This window comes from Lynx rufus, unplaced genomic scaffold, assembly GCF_022079265.1.
Source record: "Lynx rufus isolate CCGP_SWC_20201006 ecotype Redwood Valley unplaced genomic scaffold, mLynRuf1.p SCAF_25, whole genome shotgun sequence".
In the NCBI taxonomy this organism is placed as follows: domain Eukaryota; kingdom Metazoa; phylum Chordata; class Mammalia; order Carnivora; family Felidae; genus Lynx; species Lynx rufus.
Window position 1 is genome coordinate 16,994,963 of NW_025814840.1, and position 12,192 is coordinate 17,007,154.

Below are 12,192 nucleotides of genomic sequence, written 5' to 3' on the forward strand. Positions count from 1 at the left end.
ATCTCACCAACCATGAGATCATGACCTGAGCCGAAATCAAGAGTTGAACGCCTAACTGACTGAGCCTCCCAGGCGCCCCGGATCACAGGATTCTTGATCTCGGGGCTGTGAGTTTGGGTCCCATGCTGGGTGTAGAGAGAACCTAAAAACTTCTAAAAAAAAAAAAAAAAAGAGGGAGAGTGTGCTAAAGACTGCGAAGGATTTCAACAAGGTTGATTTTAGCCATAAGGAAGGAAGTCATTATTTGCAATCCTGGAGAGATTAATTACAGCGGGTTGGAAACCAGATTCCAGTGAGCTGGAGCTGCGTATACACAAAGGGTGAGAAAGTACAGAAAACAGCCAGCTGCTTCTAAGAGTAGAACACAACAGGGAAAGGAAGTGCTGAGTCATAAGGGGGAACAAATGTGCTCAAAGGCTGATTTAAGCTGGAAGACAATTAAGCCTGTTCAGTGAGGATGTAAAGCAGTAAAGAACAGTAAAAAGTTAAAGACATTTGGGAGGACAATTGAGCAAACAAAGTCCCGGAGAAGGAGGGAGCAAGTGAAGTTCAGAGCAAAGGAGTAGGGGAGGGACTGAACTCCCAACAGGAGAAAGGGCTCCCTGTCCCCTCTGAACAGGAAGGAAGAGGAGAATTATGGGTATCAGATGCAGGTCAATTAGTAGCTTGATCACAGGAAGTTGAGAGTGGTCATATAATGGTTTACATTTTTTTGTGAAGCAAGAAGAAAAATCTCATGTTGAGGGTAAGGGGGGGAGATGGGAGGCTCAGAAAGAATGGGACGGACACTGACACTGTCATTTTGGAGAATGGAAGAGACTTCACTGGGGAAACAAAGAATTCCTGAGTAACAAGAATTACAGAGGGCCCAGTTGGGTTACATAGTCCTGAGTTATAACAATTCCAATCTACCTACATTATGGGATTTTTTTCTCAGTAGCACAGCCAAGTTTGAGAAACACTGGCTTGGGTCAGTCACGCTTGATCTGGCTATGCACTAGAATTATTTGGGGAGCTTTTATTAACTTTTTAAATGTTTGTTTATTGACAAAGAGACCGACCATGAGCGGGGGAGGGGCAGAGAGATGTAGAGACAGAATCTGAAGCAAGCTCCAGGCTCTGAGCTGTCAGCACAGAGCCTGACACGGGGCTGGAACTCATAAGCCGTGAGATTATGACCTGAGCTGAAGTCGGATGCTTAACCAATTGAGCCACCTAGGCACTCCTACTTGGGAAGCTTTTAAAAAGAAGATGAAAAAGAAGAAGAAGAAGAAGAAAGAGATGCCTGGGTCCTATTCCAGAGTCATTAAATCAGAATCTCTGTGGACAGGACCAAAGCATATTTTTTTATTCATTCATTCAAGAAATATTTACTGAATGTGTACTATGTGCTAGGCACTAGGAATACAGCAAAAAAAAAAAAAAAAGTCATTAAGGGAGATAAAATTTTTGCCTTCATGGAGTGTATATACTGGTGGATAATAACAGTTAACTTTCTGTAAAAGTTCTATCAAAGAGCCGGTATTGAGAACCACTGTCTTTGGCTTCTAATTGACGAGGAAACTTCATGCCACTGATGGAATAGGACCAATCAGAGAAGACTAATTGTTTCTTCAAGACAGATCATGACAGAGAGATGAAAACAAAAGGATTAGGAGCACAGGTCATACATCCAAATCAGAAGAAAACAGCAGAGATAAAGAGCTTTTCTGAGGCCATACATCTGACTAAATTCCGCTTAAAAGTCAATGAAGCAAAGATCTCTCCAGGTTCACCTCAAGGCACAAGAGCACTTGGGCAACAGAACAGGGAGGGCCGGCCGCCAGGAAGCTGTAGTCCTGCCCACTGAATGCCTCTATCCTGCTGCCTTCAAATCACACGTCCAAGACAGAACTTAGTGTTTCTCCCCAGTCCATTCCTTCTCCTGGGCTCCCTATCGCAATGAATGGTGCTCTCATTTCTAAGTCTTTCTTGCCCTTCCCTTCATTCAATAAGGTCTACTCCACCTCTTAAATTTCTTAAATCTGTCCAACTCGTTTCTACGACCACTTACTGGTCTAGGCAAGTGTGATCCCACAAAGGGAGTATTGCAAAAGCATCATAACCAGACTTCCCCTCTCCGTCTGGAGCAGAACGGTGCTTCTAAAACATAAACCGATCAGGCCACAGTCCAACCTGAAACCTTTCAATGACTTTGCACTGTATGTAGGATAAAATCGAATTCCTCTGGATGGTTTATAAAACCCTTCACCATGTGGCCGCTGCTTCCCTCCCCAGTCCCAATTCTTACCACTACTCCTTCTGTGCCCTCTTCGGTCTGGTCGGACCTGCTTCTAGTACTGTGAGTACACATGCTCTCTAGTCTTTAAAATAAGCCAGTGGTTCCCAAACTTTGCTATACTTTGGAGTTGACTGGGCTTCTCTAAAAACTACTACTAGAATGTCTGGTTCCCTCCCTCTGACGTTCTGATTCAATTCATATGGGGGTGAGATCTATGCACAGGAATTCCTGAAAGCTTCTCCAGCAACTTTAATGTGCAGTGAAATTTGAAAACCACGGGGAAAACGTTATCTGCTCTGCTAGGAACATTTCTTCACCCACTTCACCTGGACAACCCCTAATCATCTTTTAGGTAGGCATCATTAAAAAAAAAATCGATTTTCTTTTTTTTTTTTTTTTAATTTAAATTCAAGTGAGTTAACATACAGTGTAGTCTTGCCTTCAGGAGTAGAACCCAGTGATTCATCTCTTACATACGACACCCAGTGCTCATCCTGAAAAGTACCCTCCTTAATGCCCATCACCCATTTAACCCATCCCCCCACCCACCTCCCCTCCAGCAACGCTCAGTTTGTTCTCTGTATTTATGAGTCTCATACGGTTTGCCTCCGTTTTTATCTTACTTTTCCTTCCCTTCCCCTATGCTCATCTGTTGAGTTTCTCAAATTCCACAGATATGTGAAATCATGATATTTGTCTTTCTCTAAGTGACCTACTTCACTTAGCACAATACCCTCTAGTTCCATCCACGTTGTTGCAAATGGCAAGATTTCATTCTTTTTCATCACCGAGTAGTATTCCATTGTGTGTGTGTGTGTGTGTGTGTGTGTGTGTACACACACACACACACACACACACACCACATCTTCTTTATCCATTCATCAGTCTATGGACCAAAAAAAAAAAAAAATCGCTTTCCCAACTCCCTACACAAATTATTTGCCTTATAAGTAATTAGTGCCCCTGTATACTGGGCTCCTGTCAGCATATCAGATTTCATTGTCAATTCAATGGATTATACAACTGTTGTCATTCCCTATCAGACTACAGTTGACCCTTGGACAACGTGGGGGCTGGGTGCCAACCCCCCATGCGGTTGAAAATCCATGCATAACTTTTGACTCCCCAAAATCTTAACTAATAGCCTACTATTGACTGGAAGCTTTACTGATAACATGAACAGTTGATTTACACGTATTTTCCATGTTATATGTATTATATACTATATTCTCACAATAAGCTAGAGAATATATTTTTAACAAAATCATAAGAAAAAATCATAAGGAAAATACATTTACAGTACTGTACTGTATTTATTAAAAAAAAAAAAAAATCCACTCTAAGTGGACCCGCACAGTTCCAACCTATGTTGTTCCTTGTTGGCTGTGGTTGAAGAGGGAATCGCTTACCTGTTTAATGACATAATGAACCTCTTCAGAATTGAGAACACTGTATTTAATATCACTTGGCTTGCAAGGAGTAATCCCCTTATAGACAAGAGGTGTGTAGCATTTCATTGCAAACTTCAAGTCACTGACATGCCTCCTCTCCTCTAAAATATCTTCAAATTCATCCCATTTTTTGAGCTCCTTCTGTGGGTAAGGAAAATGAAAGAAAGTAACGCACATACTGTAAAATAAATTAGGGCAGATTAGGGACTACACTGGTAAGGTTTCATCTTTGCCAACATTTTTATTCAAGGACACATGAACAAGAGCAGAGTGCACTGATAAAAGGTTCTCCTATACTAAAAAAAAGGAAATATAATGACAGGGGTCAATAAATTGATACTGAATTATCACAATATTTTATTATGTCTGTTTGCTATCTTTGTAAAGCCAGTACCCTTTTGGAAAAGTCAACAAAGATAGTAAAGATGAGAGATTAAGCTCTAGAATAATCTGACCAATTTTATAATCAATTTTATCTGGTAAATTTTATCAATCACATTGATAAATATGTTTTGCCTGCCTCTTCTCCTTAGGATTCACAATTAAATCAAATACAATACAGATTCAAAATTATGTCAAATCAAACTACATGGGTGCCAATCCACTTAAGGCACCCCATATGTCCTCCAACTTCTTCAAATACTTTTTTCCTCTGGTGACTGAAGGGCTGAAGTTTGAACTTTACCCTCTTGGAGAAGTGCTGTTGGGGCAGCAGGGATGCCCAGATCATGGCTCCTGCCACTTCCGTCTACAGGCTGTGATGAGACGCAAAGAGCCACCTGCCTTCTCCCTGGCTACCATGCGTGTTGCTGACACAAAGGGTGTCCTCTATCCGGGGTTAGGCAGATCCTAGGAACTTCTATTTATCTTTCCTGCATTAACCTGTGTGAGCAGCGGTCAACTTACTGGGGAGAAAAAAATGCTTAGAGATTCTGGGGCACTTAAATAGCAATTCAGATTCTAGTAAAATGTATTATCATTATTATTTTTTAAGAATTGTTTTGACCAGGGAATTAAAAAATTTTTAAATTAGTTTTGAGAGAGCATGTGTATGTGAGCACGTGTACAAGCGGGGGAGGGGCAGAAGGGGGAGAGGGGGAGAGGGAGAGAGAGAGAGAGAGAGAGCGAGCGAGTGAGCGAGCATGTATCCCAAGCAGGCTCCATGCTCAGCAAAGAGCCTGATGCAGTACTTGATCCCATGACCCTGGGATCATGACCTGAGCCAAAATCAAGAGACACTCAACTGACTGAGCCACGCAGGTGCCCTTAATAAAATGTTTTAAAGCCAAAAATAAATAAATAAATAAATCTGGAAGTTACAGTAAAGCTCAAAGAAGAAAATTTAAATCACCTGTTGTCCAATGACCCAGGGACCATTCTAGTGAATGCTTTTTTTCTGGGCATATACACACATTCCCACCTGACACACATACATTTTGATTTGTCACTTGAGTTTTTCACTTCCTGTATAAACTTCCTCGTCCTTTCAGTTTCTTCCACCATATTATTTTTACTAATGGAACTTTTAATTATTTTCTATTCGTTGCTATTAAAAAATACAACACACATTATTATTTCTAATTTAATCATTAAACCCTGACCTCCTTCTAGTCTTCATCTTCCTAGACCTCCCTATGGCTTGACACCATTCTTAAGGGCTCCCTCCTTTCCCCACCTCCAACCGTCCTGAAATTTTCCTTTTTTTTTTTTTTTTAACATTTATTCATTTTTGAGAGGGAGAGAGAGAGAGAGAGACAGAGCATGAGTGGGGGAGGGGCAGAGAGAGAGGGAGACACAGGATCTGAGGCAGGCTCCAGGCTCCGAGCTGTCAGCACAGAGTCCGACGCGGGGCTTGAGCTCACAAACCTTGAGATCATGACCTGAGTCAAAGTCGGTCGCTCAACCGACTGAGCCACCCTTTACTTTGGTTTTTAATTCATGACTCTTGTCACAGCAGAAGATCCACCTCATTTCTCTAATCCAGTGATTTCTCAACCTTGGGGGAAAATTTCAACCAAAATGAAAATGTTTCTTCTTTCCTCCCATTTCCCTTAATGTTAACATATCCAACTGTCCTGTCTCAACCCACTGTACTGCTCATCTGGCTTTAGATAATAATTGTACATGTGATCGAACCTCCTGCTTGGTTCTCTTCTCCCATGGGAGCTCCTGATGTACACATTTAGTTGCAAACACTTCACATTTGGCCCTCCTAAGGTTTATTTATTTTTAAGAGACAGAGAGAGAGACAGATCATGAGCAGGGGAGGGGCAGAGAGAGAGGGAGACTTAGAATCCAAAGCAGGCTCCAGGCTCTGAGCCGTCAGCACAGAGTCTGACACAGGGTTCGAACCCCTGAACTGTAAGATCATGACCTGAGCCCCAGTCGGATGCTTAACTGATTGAGCCACCCAGGCACCCCGACATTTGGCCTTTCTAAAACTGAACTCATTTCTCCTCTGCACAATCCTACAACCTGCTTATTTTCTGGAGTTTTACACCAGAAATCTCAACAACCACCATGCCATCTACATCCCTTTGCATTATTCTAGACCCCTCCTCCCTCACCCTTGTGTGCAATCCATCTGATCCTGTTAAGGTGGGCTTTAAGAACATAGCACATCTACTCCTCAACCACAGGTCCAGCCTGTGCACTTTATCACAGCAGCCTCCTCACTGGTCTCCTTGACCCTTTGACTCTACCCTCCATGTTGCCATGTGCTCTTTTCAAAGCACAATTCTGACCCAGTTGTTCCCTGCTTAAAATACTTAAGTGACTCGCCAACTCCTTTAGAGTAAGACCTAAACCATTTCTGATGTCATACAAGCACCCCTGTGAGCTCGTCTGTCCCCCCCTCTCCAGACTCATTGGCCACCATGCTAAGGTCTACTCAATAGCAAATGATTTGCATTTCCCCAACACAGTTCATTGTTGACATGCTTCTGGGCCTTTGCACATGCTCATATCTGTGTCTGGAAGGCCTTTTTGTTCCTCTGTCATCCTTGCTCAGGCATCACTCTTGTGAGAAAACTCTCCTTGAGTTGCTCAGAGGGACTTACTCTGCCTTCCCCATCAGAACATCTTTACCCAGTACCTTCACCTATGATGGAATGTACCCATAATACTGCAATCGTTTGCATGTCGTCACCCCAAAATGCAAGTATCCTGAAGACAAAACACATGTCCTCTTTGTATTTCCCAACATCCAGGTGTGTTTGGAATAGAGCACAACTGAATGACTACATGTTGAAGTAACAGAAAAAAATATAGAATGTTAAACTGAGAACATGACTAGGCATAATGAGAATACAAACAAAAGAGCACTTAAGAGGAGTTTCAACATCAAAAGGGTAGCATGTAAAACATGAAATACGCAAACACAAACATTGTTATGCCCACATATATAAAGTATAAAGAATAGATGAGGGAAAAATCTTCTAATGCTGGGATTCTACTGTAAAACTCTGTCCTTGTAACATATCATACTCTTGCTTGTAAGGTTCAAGAACCTTCTCAAATCTCCCATTTCTCATCAGTAAAAGAATATACAGTTTATGTATAGACTCAGACTTGGTACAATGTAACAAACTGTCATTATAGATTCTATAATTTTAGGGATGAAAGGGGATTTAGAGACTTCCCACTTAGTGGTCCTGGGAGTGGGAAGAGAAAAGGATTGGAATCAGCTAGGGAGACAAAGATCTTCTCTCTCTCTCTCTCTGTACACACACACACACACACACACACACACACACACACACACGTAAGGCATTTATGTTTATAAACATTTTTATATTACATATGAATATACAAAACAATTATAAATAAGTGTACATATATAGAGACAGGGAGAGAGATGGAGGAGGGAGGGAGACCCTTCTGCGCTGTTCACCTGAAAACACTTAGCCATCAACCTCAGCCTCTGTTTACCTCTGTGTACCATTTCCTGACTCTCCCCCCTCAACCTAGACTGAACTGACCATCTTCTCCTTTGACTCTTAACTGAGCCTTTCATGACAGCATCTAAAATACTTCATTAAACCCAGATTGGTATCTCCCCCGCAAGACTGTAAACTTCTTGTCTGCGTAGGTCGTGTGTCTTATATGTTTTTGTATTCCCAGTTCCTAGTAGGAATTCATTGTAGAATGAAAAAATAAATTACTGAATGAAGACACTTCCTGAGCCCTGCTGCTGCTGGCTCCCCAATATTCACAGGCTAAAGCTCAAAGTGCTCCCAATCTGGTCCTGACCCAATGGCTAATCCAGTGATTTTTTAACCCAGGCTGCACATGAAAATAACCTGGGCACTTAAAAAAATATACTGATGCCCAGGACCCCCTAGAGATTCTTGATTAATTTAGTCTGTGAATGGTACCGGGGCATCAGAATTATTTTTAAAAGTACTCCAAGTGATTCCTACATGCAGCTAGGGTTGAGTGGTAACTACTCATTTGTTGGCCTTCCCTATACGTGATGGAGAAGTATTTACTACCATAAGATAAATGTATTTGCACAGCTACTCACCTAGGGGCACGATACAAAGAGGAGCCCAAGTAAGATTTCAGTTAGTTCCCCCCATTGTTTTTCTATCTTAATTTTTACAGCAGCCCCTTCTTATTTGTAGCTAAACAAGCTTCTCCTTGTACCTCCCTTTCAACTGCTCTGGAGGATCCATTCATTCAACAGATAGTTAGGGAGAGCCCACAACATACCAGGCGCTGTTCTACAGGCTGAGGATAAAATATGAACAAGGCAGACAAAGAACATGTAGGAAAGGAGCTTACGCTGCCTTACAGAAAGACAGGCAACAAATAAGTTCACTTAGGCATACTCCCAGTGGCACGCTGGTGAATGTTTAACCATGGGAGAGCCCTGGCAGATTTCAAGCTACCAACATGACTTCCGTGGGCGGAGAGCTGGGGAGGGATGTGCACTAGCCACTCTTACATAGCATCTCTACCTTACAGTCTGATGGACATAAATAACCTCAAAAGTGTGGGTAACAGTAAAATTTAGTAAAATAATTAGGAAGTGCTGAGCTTGGGGTATTTATTACTTTCGTTTTTAACAGAATTTATTTAACTGTAAATTTACAAAAGTCAATCTTTAATTTTTCATAACGGTTGTATGTCAACAATGGGCTCTACAAACGTCATGAGACATTAACACACAGCTTTGAGAGTCAGTACAAGACTAATGTTAACACAACATTGGAAAAGGGAATATAAAGAAAATAAAATATAGTAACTAACAAGGAAGGACTGGAGAGCTACTTTAGATTGAATGCTTGGGTTGAGGCCTCTCTGGGAGGTGATATTTGAACTGGGACCTCAAATGGGACAGGAGAAGCGATGCAAATTTCTGGGAAAAACAGCATGCCACACAGAGGGAACTGTAAGCACGCTTGAGGGGAGAGCCTGCTTACTGTCAGAGAAACAAAGGCCAGTGTAGCTAAAGCCCAGTGAGCAACATTAGTAGAATCAGAGAGGTAGCAATGGTGTAGTCTTGCAGGACATTGTAAGGAGTCCAGATTTTTCCTTCAGACTTTAGCAGGAAGCCATAGTTTGGGTTCTGGGTACACCAGGAAGTATCTATCCCTAGGCTTCTTTTCATTCCGTGCTCTCATAAAGCACGGTTTCAAGCAGACCTATGGCTTCAGCTACAATTTGCTTGCTGATGTCTGACAAATCCGTATCTTTAGGCTAGACCTGCCTCTTTTCCTCCGGTACCATGTTTCTAACTCTGTCTGGATGTCTCCCAAACACCTGTGAGGTATGGGGTCCATAACGTAGTAATCCACGACTTAAAAATCATTCATTCTACCACTCGAATCTGGAACTGAACACATCTGAAACTGACACAACCTGTTCCTCTCCCCAGATTTCCTATCGGCAGCGTCCGCCCAGTTGCCAAATCACAGAAACCTCCTTTTCTTCAGCCACCGCATTCAACTATCCTAACCAACTCAAACTAACCAATTTACCCTTCTCCCTAGGCTCACTGCCATTGCCTCAGGCTTTTATGACTTCTCTGGATGACGGCAATCATGTTCGGTTGCTCCCCAGGCTTAGGGCGTCAGATTCCTTCACCTATCAGATTCTCCTACTGTCTCTACTTAAGTGAAGGTTATCCACACAAATAACCACTCCAGAAACCCAGTCTCCTTAGACTTCCAAAAATACAAATCCGATCATCCTTAAAGGTTCCCTTAGAAAGCTTTTATTCTTAAGGGTGCGTAAATATGATATATAAAATCCCTCTAGGAACTATCTTCTGCCCACTTCCTTAGTTTTGTTTCCCATGTCTCCTTTATTCTACCCTTACCTAACTACTAGGTTCTCCCAAACATGCAAGGGAGTGGCTTTCTTACATGGGTGCCTACCATGGGTGACTTCCTCTCCTTCATCTCCCATTCACACCTCAAAAACTCAGCTCACATGTCGCCTTCTCTTAAAAGTCTCCTCTGAGTCCCCAAACAGGTCAGGTGCTCCTTCTCATTCCTGCCACAACGTGCTGTGGATGACTTGACCTTTGCCCTTACCTCACTTAATTGTAATTGCAATTGTTTATTTTCATAACTTCAAGTCCATGGAGGCAAAGGCTGGGTCTTTAACGTCCATATTCTGGGTGTTGAAAATAATGACTAGGATGCTGTAAGTAACCAGTGCTGTAATGTTTGTTGCAATCAGGAGTATCTTACATATCTCTAAGTACTACTCTCACATTAGAGTATTGCACAAGAACAGTGTGGCTGAGGAAATAAGGACAGCCTGAAATAGTAAGAAAAAGTTCAGGTTATCCTAAGAGTAAAGCCTATGCAGTTACAAGAATAGTGAGGGCTTCTGTCCAGCTTCAGAGGTAGAAAAAGCTCACGTACAATCGCCTTAATTTTTCATGTGAAAAAGCCGACCAAAGTGTTATCATTAAAGAACCAGCAGTAAATGGGGAAGTAAAAAAAAAACCCAACTCTTTCCTTTATATGCATGTGCAAAATTGCAGTCAATTCACAAGCCAGTTTAGGGCTGAAAAAGCTACCTATGGTGAGTCAGGATCTACACAGCAACCCGGTTCCTTGTATGCCTGGTCTGGAACAGCAGAGTCAGAAAATGAGGTCAAAATAGTTCCCCCACAGAGCTGTGGGGTGAGGTCAACAACTAGGGAGGTTAAAGTAATAACTCTCACAGAAGTGGGCAGTTGACAGCAATTATAAGCCCAGAGCTCTCCACATGGAGGGAGAAGTTTCCCCATGTTCCAAAGAATGCTGGTGTCCCAATTTGAAGGTAGCCCTGTATCTACCTTCTCTTTTGAAACTGAGTTTTTGGTTTATCTCATTGTTTTGTCTTTTCCCTGTTACGACCTTCCTACACACAATAACATTGTATTTAAGACAGAAATTGGCACTAACCTCCATGACATAGTAACATGCTTTTTAAAATGCATTCTTTCATTGCCTTGTAAAGTACGTAAAAATTAATTTCGTAGTTAAAAAAAAAAATCAGCTGCCCCAGAATTGTGCAATCCTGAGAACTACAAAGCGTTCACCTCATAATTTCTTCATATAAATGGTGAGCGACCGACATTCTGTTGGCAAGAAAGATCAGTTAAAATCGGGAGAGGGAGAGAGGGTTGGGGGTTAGAAGGCAAGCTGGGAGAGACCGGGCGGCATTAGGTTCCTTCCGCAAAAGGTACGGATGGAAGACAAAAAACGCAGTAAAATTTTCCAGAAGTTCCCAATCTTTCTATTTGAAAAACTTTTAAGTCTTATCACAAACTCTGTGTCCCCATACGAGCCAAATACTTTTCTCCCAGGAACATCACGGCAGCAAATGGGCGGGGTGGGGAGCCACACGCTGACATATCAGGCCAGGTCAGAATCGCAGGTTTCTCCGGTTCCACCTACAGGCAGCCCCTCGCTGGAGGCAGAGAGATCCCTTTCTCACGCCTCATTCCTGCGTCAGGGCTCTCTGAAGGCCCCCCGCCTGGTGGAGGCAAAGAGAAGGAACGAGTGGAAAGGAACCAGAGGAACCGTCGCCCATAGAAACTTCTAAAAGCTTACACACATTCACACATACAGCGATACACCGTTGCCTTGGAAACCAAGTCAACCACCTCACCCCTACTCGGCGACCCCGGCACCCACTCTTTTGGGCCAGGGGTCCTGGCCCGTAGGAGGCCGGGACCGGGAGGGTGGGGTCCTCTCTTGCGGCCCCGCCCCGGGCCTCGTTCCCCGGGGCGCCTACCGAGTAGAGGAGCACGACTGCGCCGGGACTGGCGGAGCCGACGGAGAAGCTAGAGTTAGATGAGCTGGAAGAATCCATGATGCGGCTGCCGTCCGGGCGGGGCCTGAAATTCTTTGCTAAGCGGTCGTAGTGATGCTGCTGGGGGCGGTTCTTCCGCGCAGGGCGGCCCGACCTCGCCTAGGGCGGCGGCACCCTCTGCGGCCGCTCTTCAGGACCCCG

At 43.1% G+C, this 12,192-nt stretch overlaps 1 protein-coding gene across 1 annotated transcript in view; it reads right to left on the minus strand.

Annotated features, from left to right (window-relative positions):
* GNPAT (glyceronephosphate O-acyltransferase) overlaps window positions 1-12,191 on the minus strand; it is a 33,046-nt gene extending 20,855 nt beyond the window's left edge. Inside the window, exons 1-2 of the mRNA XM_047088563.1 lie at window positions 11,974-12,191; window positions 3,691-3,873 (exon numbers count right to left, since the gene is read on the minus strand). Coding sequence (XP_046944519.1) covers window positions 3,691-3,873; window positions 11,974-12,051 — 261 coding nt within the window. The 5' untranslated portion in view covers window positions 12,052-12,191. The remainder of the gene's footprint in view (window positions 1-3,690; window positions 3,874-11,973) is intronic.
* Between the last annotated feature and the right edge of the window lies 1 nt (window position 12,192).